General features: G+C 40.9%; 1 protein-coding gene across 5 annotated transcripts; it reads left to right on the plus strand.

Annotated features, from left to right (window-relative positions):
- On the plus strand, positions 663-13114 carry GCNT1 (glucosaminyl (N-acetyl) transferase 1, core 2). 5 transcript variants are annotated; one of them, XM_021381260.1, is made up of 4 exons: positions 663-1381; positions 7019-7100; positions 10113-10253; positions 10699-13114. In XM_021381260.1, exon 4 carries the CDS (start codon positions 10839-10841, stop codon positions 12117-12119), a length of 1281 nt encoding a protein of 426 aa, XP_021236935.1. In that variant the 5' UTR covers positions 663-1381; positions 7019-7100; positions 10113-10253; positions 10699-10838; the 3' UTR covers positions 12120-13114. The 5 variants fall into 5 exon arrangements, with proteins under 5 accessions (XP_021236935.1, XP_021236936.1, XP_021236933.1 ...); XM_021381259.1 differs by lacking the exon at positions 663-1381 and adding an exon at positions 1386-1511; XM_021381261.1 differs by lacking the exon at positions 7019-7100.

The raw sequence follows: 15761 nt of genomic DNA on the forward strand, positions 1-15761 counted from the left end.
AAAAAAAAAAAAAAAAAAAAAAAAAAAAAAAAAAAAAAAAAAGTAGTAGTAGTTGTTTCCTTATCTCCAGATTTCTCACTCCCTTGGGAATCTCCATCACCAGCCACTGGGTTTCCCAAGAAAAGACCTTTAAATATTGCCCTCCATCAGAAGGTCAGCCCTATCAATTACAGACATGCTAGAAAGGTAACTTTTTCCCCATCTGTCAGGAGAAGGGAAGGACTGCCAAATCAGCATGTAGTTAATTACACACAGCTTCTCAAACCAGGAGGTATACACACAACAAAAAATTATTGACAAGACGAAGAAGCAGATTTCAGGCCTTGCAGCATGTTCCCAGGCCTCTGACCTCACTCACCACCTGCAGCAGCAGCTCCCTCTTCATCTGCCACTGTCTCCTAGTGCCAGCTTTGAAACCAAATCTCGGTTTCTGGTTAGTTGTCAGCTCCCTGACCCTGCTTACAGCGCAGATGTGACAAGAGAGACCTTTCAGGCATGCCTTGATCTGCCAGACCACAAAGCACTACAGGTAACACAGATCTGCAGAGATTCCTAGGATTCTTCTGTGCTACAAGCACAGTTAGCTGCTGCAGGATGCAGCGTTTGGGTTGCTGTTTTTTGTTTGTTTGTTTGTTTAATGGAGAAGATTATTTCTTTGTAACTGAATTTCCTTTTTTAAGCCCCTGCATGGCTTATGATGTATTAATAAATTTAATGTGACATCAACCTTCATATTTTACAGCTCTCCAAACCCTGCTAAATACATTTATCTTCAGACAGACATCTGACGGCAAAAACCAATCCAAGTTTTCCTCACTCTGTCTAGACATGCTTGCTGCACTTTTAGAACCGGCTTCCCAGCCAGGCGGGTCTCTTTCTCTCCCAGTCCCACTCCCCTCTCTGCACTGGGCTCCCGCTGACCCGTTCACCGCCGCTACTGGCCCGACCGAGCCCCGCTCAGCCCGGCAGGACGTGGCCGGCAGACGCCGCTGCAGGAGCGCGGCTTTGGTGTGCGCCCGCGCCCGGCCCCGCTCCGGTGACACTTTCAGCCGCCCCAGCGCGGACCCCGCAGTCGCGGGCCATTACTGGTGCGGCCGGACGGCAGACTCCTAACGCGGGGTTGAGTATCACCGACGCGGACAGCAGAAGTCTTAAATTAAAAAGTACAGAAGCCGCTGTGAGGGGGCAGCTCGGAACCGTCGGGGGGAGCCAGCGAGAGGGCGGCCTGGCAGCGCCGGGCCGGGCCGAGTGGTTGTGAAGGGGCGGTGTTGCAGGGGGCGGCGCGGTGCGGGGCGGCACGGCGCCGCTGGCCGATGGGGGATTGCAGGGCTAAGGGAGCGCCGCCGGGCCGCCGCGCCCAGACGTACCGGCAGCGACGCAGGTGGGTGCTGCGGCGGGGCGGCGGCGGCAGCGGCAGCGGCAGCGGCAGCGGCGCGGGCGAGCGAGCGGCGGACATCGCTGGTCCCAGGGCGCTGCGTGCAGCCCCGAGGTGGTCGGGGGTCGCCGAGCAGGTGCGGCTCGGGAGGGCAGGAGAGGCGCAGCTGCTGTGCGCCCCTCTCCTCATCCTTCTGCTTCTCTCTCCTTTCTTCCCCTCATTTTTCTTTCGTTTCCTCTTGTTTCTTTTCCTCTCCTCCTGTTACTTTTTTTTTTCTCATTTTATCCTTCTCTTTCTTTCTTTTTTTTTTTTTTCTGTTATTTCATTCACTTAGTCTTTTCTCTCTACCTTTCTTTCTTTCCTTTCTCTCTTCTTTTTGGACTCCTCTGCTCATCTCCCTGTTCTTTTTTCTTCCCTTTCTGCCTTTTTTTTTCTCTTTGAGTCTTTCTGTCTTCTCCCTTCTGCCTTTTCCCCTGGCAGTGCATGCAAGGTTGGTCCCACCATGGGATGCTGCTGGCCTCGGGGTGCTGGCTTGGTGTCAAATCTGTTGTCAGGGACAGGGAGCATCTCATGCTCCTGAGGAATTGCAGTCCTAGGATGTGGTTTTTCTTTTTTTTTCTATTAAATTTGCTAGAACTGGGAAAACCCTGTAGAAACAGGATTTTTTTTTTCTTTTTCTTTTTTTTCAGAATATCTGAAAAAAAATATTTCAGCAAATCTGTTTAGAAGGCTGTAAATAGTTTTCTGTGACCCAAGTTGGGTGGGTGGGCACAGAAGTCTGACAGGAGACTCAGTTGTGCTCTGGCATTTTGGCATTTTGCCCCCTTTCAGGGTTGCTTGGAAAAGTAGACTTCTTTGTGGGAAAGAGGAGGAGTGGCAGCAGCAGGGCATTGCCATTTTGGAGCCTGCAGTTTTAAATTTCTTTTTTAATGGAATGTGATGTAGGTGACCTCAGAGCTGGCAGATGACAGCCCTTGGGAGTCAGAATAAGAGGAGTCTAACATTTCAGTCTATTGACTTCAACTTGAAAATTCTTGAGAAAAATAATACGTTTGGAGCTCAGGTAGGAGCTCGGTCACAATGATACATTGCTTTTGAAAGTAGGTATATACAATGGAAAATAATACTCTTTTCATCCCCTCTGTGATTCACAACTCTGCCTGCAGTAAACATCAGTAAGCTGCATTAGTCTCTTCCATATGAATCTGAATTGTCTGGGGCAGTACTTCTTTCCTGAGGCTATAAGAGCCAAAACTGTCTTTAAAAACGTGAATACCTTTGCCAAGTCTGTACTCTTTTTTAAACTTAAGTGAATGCACTGGGGTACTTACATGCTGAAGATCTACAGTCTCCTCTGCTGAAAATACAACAACTTGCTGAGCAAAATCCTGCTCTCTGTGTTTTTTACTGCCATGGAAAAGCTACTACTAGTTGTGTGAAAAGGTATTTTTGAAAAGTTATTTTTGTTTTTTTTTCTGATAACATTCTCCTGGCTTTCCTTTGAAGCCCAACACAGTGTAATAAGTTTTCCACTGACGTTTGTTCAGAAGAGCACTATAAAATATAGCTTGTAGTGTTTTTATCTTTTTGTATATTTTTCAGTGGAATCTACTTTCTAGGTAGAACCTGGTCTTTGACAACAAAGAATTGCATTTTTTTATCTGCGTTCTTACGTAGAGTTGTCTTTCAGGTCAGATTAAACTCATCTCACCTGAAATGAACAGTGTGTGAGGTGGGGGGGGAGAGAATAAAAAGCATATAGTACCTTTATACTTGTAGACTAAAAATAAGAAATTCTATTTTATTGACTTGCACAATAGAGCTAATCCTGTGCACTGGAGTATGATGCTGATCCTTGTTAGTGCTGTAATGATAAGAGGTCTCTTATTTTCGAGGGAGATTGTTGCTGTTGGTGGTGTTTGTCTTGTAGCTCACTAATGAAATGTAACTGTAGGCATGCCTACATTGCCTTCAGAACAGGGTTGAGAAAATCTCCTTTCAATAATATTTTAAATATTGTTTCTGAAGAAGGATGAAAGTACCCAAAAGCTTGACAGCTTCTTCCTTCCCCTTTTAGATTCAGGTTAGGTTTAGCAAGTGATAATGCCTTCCCAGTAACAGCATATGCCAGTTTGCCCCATCCTGAAACGGCGTTTTCACAAGGGCGCCGTTACCAAGCACTGTAGGTGGGCACCAGGACTGCAGTCCTGCTCAGCTGCAGGGAAGATTATAGCTCTTGCTTTAAAGTAAAAAATGAAAAAAAACTGTATGCAATTCACTTCAGGGCAGCCAGTGTGGAGCACAGCACAGTTCCCCAGCGTGTTAAGCTGGGCAATATTACTTTAAAGATTTTGTGATGATTTTGTGTTGGGATTTGTGAGTGTACTTCTGTGTCAGCTACCTTGAGGTAAAACATTTTTTTTTCTCTAGTATTAATAGTCTTAGACTCCCTGAGGTAGGAAATAGTCACTAAAAGTCTTTGTGATAGCAGCTTTCCTGTGTTTAGTCATGTTCACTGAACACAAATGGGAATCAGACTTAGAACTTGGTTCTGGACAAGATGTACGTGACAAGAGATTAATAGAAAGGTTACCAAAAATTACATTTTTTCAACACCATTTCGCACACTGAGTGTGTATTTGTGTGGGTTTTGCTGTTTTCTGTTTGTTTTAAGAGAGTGTTTTTAGTGTGCCAGATGCCTGACATTTGAACATAAAATTTCAAAATAACTATGATTTTGAATTTATTTTCGCTATGATTTTTTTTCCTGAGAATTAGCTCTCTGCTTCTATTTACTCTCAGTATTCAGTGTCTGCATAGTGGTAGGGGTAGCATTTTCTGTAATGTTGCCTTCTAAGCTATCAAACCACTAGAAATTGTCATTTTTTTCTAAAGAAAACTAATGCCCTCTTCTTTCTTTTTCTCTTTTTTTCTTTTTTTTCTTCTTTCTTTTTTCTTCTTTCTTTTCTCTTCTTTCTTTTTTCTATTTTCTTTCTTTTCCTGTTTCCTGTTTTCTTTTTCCTGTTTTCTTTTTCCTGTTTTCTTTTTCCTGTTTTCTTTTTCCTGTTTTCTTTTTCCTGTTTTCTTTTTCCTGTTTTCTTTTTTTCCTGTTTTCTTTTTTTCCTGTTTTCTTTTTTTCCTGTTTTCTTTTTTTCCTGTTTTCTTTTTTTCCTGTTTTCTNTTTTCTTTTTTTCCTGTTTTCTTTTTTTCCTGTTTTCTTTTTTTCCTGTTTTCTTTTTTTCCTGTTTTCTTTTTTTCCTGTTTTCTTTTTTTCCTTTTTTTTCTTTTTTTTCTTCTTTTTTCCTTTTTTTCCCTTACTGTCCTATGAATGTCTCTGAAAGAAAAGCCCTGGCTTCGCAGAGTGTTGTTAATGAGCAGGCTCTGCACCCACATGCAGCCCCACTGCTGCCTGGGCATGACTTCCAGAATTCAGGTCTTATCCCCACACTGTCTGACAGTGGCCCAAATACTCTGCTTCTGACCAGTGCTTTTTTTTCATGACTGAAAACGAGTGGAATAAACGTGAGGGTTTTCATTCACTTATGAGCATATCTACATTTAAGGTCATATTGCTTGATACCATGGAAATGCTGAGTAAATGTGACTCCACTGTGTGTAGCACATCTCTTCCGATAACCCCCACAACTACGCAGTCTGTCGTTGTGCTTATGGATGTTGGTGTTTATACGAGCTGCTTATGGTTTTAAAAATCACTTCCTCCTCAGAACAAGTGCTATGCATAGCTGAGCCTAAATGGAAGCAGGTTAATTGTGAAAACCACTTGCAGGACACACATGCTTTGATGCATGGTAGGTATACCCTGTTAAAACTCAAGTACTTTTCAGTAAATCCACACCCAGTGGAGAACCTTCTGCTGAAATGTCATGGCATACTTTCATAGTTTCTGTTGGACTAGGTGACCTTAGAGGTCTTTTCCAACCTTTGTGATTGTATGATTCTGTATCTCAGGTGGAACTTGAGTGGGAGAAGTGAAGAGCAAAGGGCTGGATGACACTGCTCCTGTGCTATTCTGAGAGGCAACTCAATTCTCTTTGTATCTCCTTCCCCTCCCTGAAGCAAAAAAGGGAAAAATTAGTCAGTTCTGCCCCTGACTCCCCACCCATCAAAAGCATTACTTGTTTTGTGGCCCATCCAGCCACCACTTCAGAAATGGGTGTACTCAGCATTACATTTTCCACTCAGCTTATTTCAATAGGTTTCCACAAAAATAAAAACTCTAGACTGTCACGACTGCACTTAGGACTGTAACGCAGCTGTCAGAAGGATTTCAAATACCTGAAGTAAAGCTTGGACAGAAAGCTAACCTGCATAAACTAGAGAGGCACATGTCATGTTTGTGCCGCTGGGATCTCTGAAGAGCTGTATGCCAGAAGAAATGGAATGTATGTCACTGAAACAACTACAGGTAGGGGAGCACCCACATCTGCTTCCTCTGTCTGTCTTTAGAGGAAGGAGAACAGGAGAAGTGGAGAGGGGTATTGAGGAACACCTTAGCTCAGCAGCCTGGCAGAGCAGTGACAGGCACTAAGGCCTTGTGGATGGATGCACAAGACCAGCAAGGTCTTGTCTGCCCTAGTGAAGCTGATTTTTGTCTCCTGCCATCCTCTGTGGTACTGCCCAGATCTTAGCTCCTCCTGTCACGCTTCTGCAAGATGTACAGACTGCCCGAGTGCCACGGAATATGATCTTACCCTCTCCTTAGCCCCTTTCTGAGCTTCTGGTGCTGGTACTGGCACATGGTGTGTTTTGGAGGCTTCTGTTTCATTGCTGAATTGATGCTCACCATCTTGCTTCAACAGGTTTTCTACTGTTGTGAGCAAAGGCTGAAGTGCCAAAATCAAAAGCCATTTCATTGTTTGTCCCTGTGCCAGTAGACCCTGTCATGAAGGGAAGAGTCTGTGTGCCATTTCACAGCAAGTCCTTCTTGCTTTTTCTAAAATACAAAAACCAGTAATAATTATAAGCATAAAAATATCTATTAGTATCTTAAACATAAAAAATACATACTTAGCATACAGTTTCACTTTGTTTTCTAAGCTACATGTTGCCTTACTAAGATGGTTGTGCAGAGGGAGGCCCTGTGATGCAGGAGAACTGGCAATCTGCATGCTGTGTTCTGGGTCGGCAGTAAGGCTTAACAGTGCAGCACTTAGCAAAGCCACACACGCACTTGTGCTCCCTTGGGGGACACAGAGTGGTGCCTTTGTGCGGACCTACATTTTGCATGTTTTCTGGAGTAGTAACTGTGTGTAACCACCTGTTAGAAAAATGAGGAAGATAAGAGCCAAAGGATGGTAATTTGGGCAGAATGAATGCTCCCTGAGAGTGATACCACCCTGATGTGAAACTGATTACAGGCAGCTCTTGCTTTTAACCTAGTTTAGGGAAAGACAAGCCTCCTGCTCTCAGCCTTATCAGTCCAAACATGAAAGCCTGAGTCCAAACCGGGAGCCTGAGTTTGCAGATGTTATGATCAGCTTGATCTCTGAAACCCTCCTGTCAAGCAAGGCTTTTCGAAACTCCCCTGTCGAGGTCTACTGTATTGTGTTGCCTTTGCTTCTCCTTAACCTCCTCCCCTCTTTATAAGGATGCAGTTTCACAATAAACTTGTTACTTCATCAGGTGTGCAGCTGTGGTGTGGTTCTTCTCCATCCCTCCCCATACTGATGTCTTCCTGGATTGGGACCAGGCTAGGGTCATCAAGGTGAGCAAGGAGCTGCTAGGCATGGGTGGCCCATGTAGTACAGGCAGGAGGGGAACTACTCCTTCCCCCAGAAGCAGGTTGTGTCAGATGAATCCCACTGTGAAACCACAGCCAAAGGTATCTGCTGTGCTGGCAGCTGAGGGCTGGGCTTGCTGTTGCTGGACTCAAACATGGCTCTTCCAGGGCTCCTGGCAGGACTGGTGTAGCAGCATGGTGCTTGCTCTGCAGCAGCACAAAACCCCCTTGCACAAGTGCTGGCACACTGTGCAGTTACCATGGTCCTGGCAGTGGCAGTGCTGCCATTACCTGCTGCAGCTCCAGGCCAGCAGTCTGCATAAAATGTCCAAATGAACTTCTGGTGTCCCTCAGAGCTGAGCTATAATCTTGCAAAAAGTGTTTGGGTTGGTTTTTGGGGTGAAGGCAGAAGGGTGGGGGGTTGGTGGTTTCTTATTATTGTTCTTATTGAAGACTTACATTTCTTGCGGGATTTTATGTTTGCTTTTAAGGATGGGTGAAGCTATACTTATCTGAAATCGCTTGCTGAGTGGGGCTAAGAGAGTGCTGCTCCCTCCTGCCTGTTGCTGCAGCCTTTCCTTGATGAGGGTTATTCCTAGTTCTCTTCATTTGCACAATCACACATACAGTCTCTTCCTGACTTGTTTCGGTCAGTAATGCTGGTTGCATTAGCAATTATATAGTAGCCAGGTAAGCGCTTCGCTAACAAAACCAAATATTTTACAGTAGCACCTTTACACTAATATAAAAGTTAGATCTGAGCTTACTCTTACTGAAACATCTCCCAGACTGCCAAGAAATGAGTACTTGCTTCACAGACAAGTACTAAGAGAATTGCAAGCATAAACAAGAAGAAGCTTATTGTTAAGTCTGTTCAGTGGCAGCAGTGCGTCTGTGAGAGAAATCTGACTGCAGGGAAAAACTCCACCTAAAAATAAGAGCCATGTTAACCTGTAAATGTTCACATATCTCTCTCTCTGGTATAAAGGAAATGCAGGTTTTGTTTGTTTTGAGCTCAAAACAATAGAGGGATTGCATCCAGCTAGGTATAGATGAGCATTCTTAAACAAGTTATTTACCTTGTATTCAGTTGTGTAAGAAGATCTTCATAGTAAGCTTTATTCTTTGGAAGTCGTAGGAGGTGAAGATCACAATGGTAGCTTTCAGTTAAGGCTCTGGCTCCTTGCGTCATGTAGAACAGGGGCAGTCCTTATTGTGCATGTTACTCGATAATGCTTGTGTTCCTACATACCCTGAGAATACGATAAAGTAGCAATGTTAACTCTCATTCTAAAGAAGCAATTTCCAGCTTCTGACAGCTAAAAATTCACAGTTAAAAAATGCTTCATTTTTAACTTGGTAAGCATAGTACAGTAGTTTAAGGCTAACCAGTATTACAAGCTTCATCCTAAGGAAATACATACTTGATAGAGGTTATGGAGACTATCACACAGTTGGTCTCATTCCTTTATTAATTTCATTTGTTATGAATATTGTTTTTGTTGGATCAGATCTACCAGTCAGAACTGGAAGGATGTCAAGTAAGCAAGTGTGTAGTAAGTTATAAGGCATGCTAAAAGTTACTCTGAACTGTTTGATGCTAAATCACAATCTAAAAGTGGTAATTGTGGAATTCCCCCTTTTTTTCAATTTTTTTCTTTTTTTTTTTGGTTTAATTAAAATTCAAAGTATGAGACCTAGTGCTCAGACAGTACCATTGCACATTTCCAGATGCAATTGTACACAGTTTCACTTAGCTACTTACATTAAGAGTTTAAATTTTAGTTCTTCCAGTCTGACTTCAGTATGCACCTAAAACAGACTTGGAACAAACATCCTCCTTCCAGGTTATAGTACTGCCTGAAAATATTGCTGATCCTTATTGCTGTGCTAGACATTTGTGCGGTGGTCTGCACCCTCCATCCACCTTCTCCACCTGGATCAATTCCCCTAGTCAGTTAGCAGTGTGGGCACAACGGTGGACCCAAAGCATAGTGCATCTCAATGGCATTGTTGCTGTCAAAAAGCTCCATAATATCGGATCTCAAATTTTTACACATACACGTTGAGTTAAAATCAAGTTGAAATCCACGGTTTGAGAAATTAAAAGCTAAAGTAGTACTGGGGTAACATAAAGATAAAAGGAAAAGAAGAAAGATCTTAATGCTGAGCAGCCTGTAGTAACGCTGTGAAGGGGATTCAGTTCACTCTTCCTTAATCAAATGTTCTCATCAATTATTCTGGGGAGCAATTACTCTTAGAGCTGGACAAAAAAAGTCAGAGCACAAAAAAATGTATTGAAAGTAATAAAACTGAAAGGAGCTATGTATCTGTCCAATCCAGGTATGTCATGAAACCTCTAACGTGCAGATTAAAATGTTGGAAAATATTCACTATACTCTGTACTGGTTTTTGCAACTGCAGCTTAGTTTGAAATTCAGACCTGCTCCGGATTATTCAGATAAAGAATTTGTAATCAGAAATGGCATTTGTGTAGCAGTGTATATTGTTTAAGAATGTCCTGGCTTTGAGCAGTCTTTGAAGTGGTACTTACAAAAAAAGACATCTAGTTCTTTAACACTTTTCAAGATTGCAGTGGTGCAATGTTCACGAGGCGCTGGCAGAACAAAAGTGTTTCAGCACTGTGTGAACAGAAACAGGACCAACAAAAATAATGAATAGTCTCTGAGTGAAGATGAAGGTGAGATTGGCAAGTCATAAATCTTGTTGCAACTCAGCCTTGCAATATGTTTCAACATCAAAAGCAGCTGCTGAATAGTAAAAATGGAGAGTGTCTAGACAACAGTAATGCGGTACTGCTGTGCTCTTAGATTTCTGCATGTGCAGGGGCTTAACACAAATCAGCTTTAGAGATGGGCAGTAACTACTGCCTTTTTACCTTGACAAGGTACTTCAGCAGTTCAACTGCAGCACCTTTCACAATGCTGAAAGCTGAGGAACTGTGCTTTGCTAATTTCTTTCTCCTCTTTTCTTCAGCTCTTTCCTAATAGTATTTCTAAGATCAAGGATGCTGGAGAAAATTCACCTCACGTAAAAATCTTGGAAGTCTTCAGTGATTGTCTCCCCATTGAGGAGAAGGGTCATCAATAGCATTCAGTAGCATCTAGGAAGTTAGTGGTAAGTTAAAGTTGTGATGCAATCTGTGTCACTGCTAACATGGATATAAAACGTTCTTGACTCATTCTGAAGACAAATTAACATAAAATACTTCCTTGTCAGTAACATATCTGACTTACTGGCCTTAATTTTGTCAGATGCAGTTGAACACACTCTGTTCCCTTTCAGAACTTTTCTCTGTATCCTTAGTAGTACAGCGAATAAAAGATAGGAAATAATGTACAATGGCAGCTGTATTTTCCCTCTTTTCCCCATCTTTTTATTGAAAAAAAAAAGTTAATTTCTCATTTTCAGTAAAATATTTTTGCTTGAAGTATTTGCTTTTTACGTTCATTTAATACAATTTGCTTTTTACATTAAATTAATAGCAATGCCATTATTATCCTGTTATCTTTTAAAGAAATGTTAGTAATGGCAGTGACAATGATATTTTGTTTTATTTTAGGATTTTTCCTTCCATCTCCTTGACAAATGCTTTAAGTTCCCAAAAATCATGAACTGTTTTTTCTGAAATTGTTGAGGCTGATACAAGCAGAGTGGAGGGCTATTTTTTTTTTAGTCCTGCAAAGCTACCTGGTATTTGAAATGCTGAGAAGGAAACTACGTTTTTTCCACAACTCACGCTTCAGACTTTTCTTGGGTCTAACTCTGATTTTAGTGATCATTTCAGTTTTGAAAGTTAACCAGAAAGAAAACTTCTTAAATCGAAGACATCTAGAGCTGACTAAGGAAGACCCTATTGGTGATGTTAACTGCACCAAGATACTGGAGGGTGATATAGAAGAAATTCAAAAGGTAAAGCTTGAAACATTATCAGTGTCATTTAAGAAGCATCCCAAACTAACAACCAATGACTATATTAACATGACAGCAGACTGTGCCTCTTTCACCAAGATGAGGAAGTACATTATGGAACCTCTCAGCAATGAAGAAGCAGAATTTCCGATTGCTTACTCGATAGTGGTTTATCACAAAATTGAGATGCTTGACAGACTTCTGAGATCAATCTATGCTCCTCAGAATTTTTACTGCATCCATGTTGACAGAAAGTCTCCAGAATCTTTTTTTACAGCTGTGAAAGGAATAGTCTCATGTTTTGATAATGTCTTTATATCCAGCCAGTTAGAGAGTGTTGTATATGCCTCATGGAGCAGGGTGCAGGCAGATATTAATTGCATGAAAGATCTCTATAGAAGAAGTTCAAACTGGAAATATCTAATAAACCTCTGTGGCATGGACTTTCCTATAAAGACCAACCAGGAAATAGTAGAGAAATTAAAAGCCCTTAAAGGTGAAAACAGCTTGGAAACAGAAAAAATGCCTGTTTATAAAGAAGTAAGGTGGAAAAAACACTATGAGATTGTTGACGGTAAAGTGAAAAACACAGGTATAGACAAACAGCTACCACCTCTCAATACTCCAATTTTTTCTGGTAGTGCCTATTTTGTAGTTAGCAGAAGATTTGTGGAGTACGTATTAGAAAACAGCAAAATCCTCAAATTTATTGAGTGGGCAAAGGACACTTACAGCCCTGATGAGTACCTGTGGGCAACAATTCAGAGAATCCCTGATGTCCCAGGTGCTGTTTCTTCTAGTGACAAGTATGACGTTTCTGACATGAATGCGCTGGCCCGGTTTGTCAAGTGGCAGTACTTTGAAGGAGACGTGTCTAAAGGTGCGCCCTACCCACCGTGCAGTGGAGTTCATGTTCGTTCCGTCTGCGTGTTTGGGGTAGGAGACCTGAACTGGATGCTGCGAAACCACCACTTCTTTGCTAATAAGTTTGATACTGATGTTGACCCTTTTGCAGTGAAATGTTTGGAAGAATATTTGCGACACAAAGCTTTGTATTTGCAAAAGAACTGAAATACTGCATGCTCCTGCTATGAAACACAGGTCCAAATAACAAACAGCTGTATATTTTAACAGGCAACGCTGGTGGTGGTGGTGGTGGTGATGATGAGTATGATGATTATCACTGCATTGGTATGGTGGTGATGTGGCTCTTCTTTGTGCACTGAGAAGGAAGAAGGAAGACATGCCTCAAATGAAGATGAGGATGCCTTATGTTGCTCACTGGGGCTTGGAACTTGGGTACAAAATCAAAGACAGTAGTGTTTGGAAGCTAAACTAATTTGAATATTTATTATCTCAGTATGTGTTATGGTATAATTATTGGGCTTCTGTGGGTTAAACTATTTGATGAAGGCCTGGAAAATGAATGTTGTTCGTGATTATTTCTGAGTTGTTGGTGGGATTTTTTTTGTCGCTTTGTTTTGTTTTTCCCCAAGAACTTAATGCTAACTGAAAAGGAGAAGTGAGGAGAAATAGGGGAAAGCAGCAGCTGGCCTGCACAAAGTTCATGTTGAGTGCTGGAAGATCTCAGGAACTTAACAATGAATTTATTTGAAAACTAAACGAATGGGGATATACCAAAGGCAGTGGTCATCGTTTAACTTAAATATGATTGCTGCAGTTCTGCAATATGTAATTCTTAATCCTTCTGGACAGTTAATCTTCAGCAAGGAATACTAAGGACTTGTATTTCTATTTTTGTCACAAAATCTTGCTTTTGTACTCTTAAGCCCTCCCTGATAATGTGATAAGAAGTTGATATATTAGTTCCTAGTTACATCTTCTCAGGGAAACTTCAATTTTGTGCCTGATAAGACACTTACTGTATCATGAGCCTTGGTTTTGTAACCAGAATGACTCAAGTTTCTCAAAAACTTAAAAGAATTGCAGCAATGTCTAAATGTTACTGATGGAACTGCTGATTTTTACATTCTGTCAAGTTCAACTTGCATTACAGATAATTTTAACACTAGGTATGCAAAAAATAAAGTTATTTTTCTGAATTATATTGTCTCTTCCTACAATTAAATTCCTTCTAAAAGCATTGCCAAAAACCCTAACCATGAAGACCTAAGTTGTCTTTGCTGTAGGCTGCAGTGGAAACAGGTCTTACCTTTCCCTCATCCATTCGTTCATGCATCTGTAATTATTTAAGTTTAGCTAGTACAGCTGTTATATATTCATCTGTTTGCTTGCTTGTTTATTTATTTACTTATTTATTTACTTCTTTTGGTAGAGTGGAAAGGATGAAATCTGTATGAGTTTTGCTTCAGGTTAGTTCCCTACTCGGCTTAGCTACTGAGATGTGGCACAAGTAGTACAAACAGTACAGAAACATGGTAATCAGGGAACACGACAGCATCAGGAATGATATTATTTCTTATTTCTTTCCATAGCACTTTTAGTTTGTTGTGCATGGTTTCTGTCAAGTATACTGTCTGACTCCTGAAATTTATTATTGGCACTACGAAGTGGCATAGTAGGCTACATGTCTTTTTGTTATTTGTGTTTCTTGGATTGCTGTGAAGGTAATGTAAGTTTCTCACAGAGGTAGTTTGTCATGAAGTTTCTTCTAGGAAATATTTAGATGTAAACACAATGAGCTTAAGGAGGCTAGAGATTTAATCTGAGATGAGGCCTTTTCTTTCCAACCCCCATCTTTAAAACCACCTGAAAGCTGTTTAGGGAGAGTTCTGAGACTCTCATTTGGTACATAATTATCTGGTGCAGGTAACTGAGGCCTGACAGATGAGCGCAGGAGGGAAATACTCTGTGGTAGCCCAAGCTGTCTTCCCCACCCTTTGGCTTTCAGACAAGAATGGTCTTAACAGACAGCTGTACTCTACCTTTGCATAAGCTATATAAAGGAGAAACTTCACTGTGCAGTCATGGGAAATGTCAGGAAGTCAAGTTTCATTTTCAAGTCTTTTAAGAATTTCTATATAAAGGCAAGGTACATAAAGAGCTTTTATTACACTACAGCTCACAGTTCAGCAATGATGGAAAAGATGATAGTGAAGTTCCCAGCACAAGATGGACTGCATATTCAGTTGCTTGAAGTCCTCCAGACATCAGGAGCATCAACTTGTTTACTGGTTGTAGTGTGCTTTGTACTTACTAATTTGTATAATACAATGAATGCCTATCTTCTAACAATACTGCTACTGTAGATGGTGAAGATGGTAGTTGCTTACATGCTCCAAGTGTTAGTGTTTGGACAGAGTCAAGAGAGGTCCTGTGTATACTCACAGGGTGGTCTGTTCTGTATGGAAGAAAAAATGCAAGAACACCTCTGTGTTTAGCATGAATTCTCCAATACAGAGGAATTCATTTTTCTTCTGGGGAATGTAAACCACAAAAACAACCTCCCTAAAACTTAGCTGTAGAGGAGAAGCTTCAAGCTAGTAGATTTTAAATGATGTAATGAGTACCCAGAGAAACAGTTGTTGAAGAAATACGTGCCTTTCTCAAATTCTCATATCTTGTCTTTCAATTTCCCATTGCTGAATTTTCCAAAACAGCTTAGTGCATTGGAGGTACTGCTCTGGTTCAGCTGTAAAAAAGGAACAAGTCCCCACCCCTAATTTCTACATAAGAGTTTTGGGTGGCCCCATTGATAGCAAGTTTGTTGGTTTGCACATGCAGTTAAGTAATTGTGGTATCCAAGTATCCTTATCCCTAAGAGTCACTAAGCTGCAAGTTTTCAATCTCAAAGGCTGATTTTGTCCCAGAAACTTAATTACTTATGCCTTCATCTAAAACCTCCTTCCTGCATTAGCTTTGGTTTAACAGGAAGGATGTGTTTGCTTGCCTGCCTGCTTCCTAGCTAGCACATCAGATGACAGGAAACCTTTGAGCTGAACAGCGCAGTTATGATCAAACTTAACTTGGTGCATTTTTAAGTGTCATGACAATTAACAATAGCCACCTGGACTATAACAAATAACTATAATGCATATGCATTAGAAAATAAAAAAGAAAGAAGAGACTGTCTGCTCCAGCACCCTTGCATTGTGCTGATAAGGATATAATCTAGATGCAGTGGTACTACAAGCTCAGAATGGCAACAATAAAAATAACGAACATGATTTAAGATCTGCTTGCAATATTTCACAGTTTTTTAATTATAGTTTATTTCAATCTTAAAAAATTAGTAGTGGATTACTTAGTCACTTACAGAATACACTGAAGTCCTAGTATTAGTGAGGATCTCCTCAGTCAGTTAAAATATGGGAAACTGTATTATGTAGACTGGCTTTCCACCAATTAGCAATACCATCCATCCTCAGCTTAAAATGTCAGAAATGTAGTAGCCCAGTTTCCATAGTTTTCAAACTGTCTTCTTTTAGTTTGGCTGTCTTCTACAACAGAGCTTAACATGAAGAAGTTAAGAACACAACCAAATACTTCAAGTCAAACCAAAGTATTTTAAAATGTTTTTTTTTTCCCCCAAAACATAAGTTGTGCAGAAAAAAAAAATAAAAGAAAAAAGAAAGGTTATACTGAAAAATATTCAGCTAGGAATAACATGTCAGGAAGAACCCTGAGCAGATGTTGCCCATTAAAACTTCATGTCCTACACTCCAAAACAGGATATTCAGACTCTTTCTGACAGATACTGATCTTATTATTCTTTCTTAAAATAATTTATTT

This window comes from Numida meleagris, chromosome Z, assembly GCF_002078875.1.
Source record: "Numida meleagris isolate 19003 breed g44 Domestic line chromosome Z, NumMel1.0, whole genome shotgun sequence".
Taxonomy (NCBI): domain Eukaryota; kingdom Metazoa; phylum Chordata; class Aves; order Galliformes; family Numididae; genus Numida; species Numida meleagris.

Excerpts from the sequence above, each read along its gene's own strand:
- GCNT1 (XM_021381260.1), top strand. The coding sequence starts at position 10,839 with ATGCTGAGAAGGAAACTACGTTTTTTCCACAACTCACGCTTCAGACTT.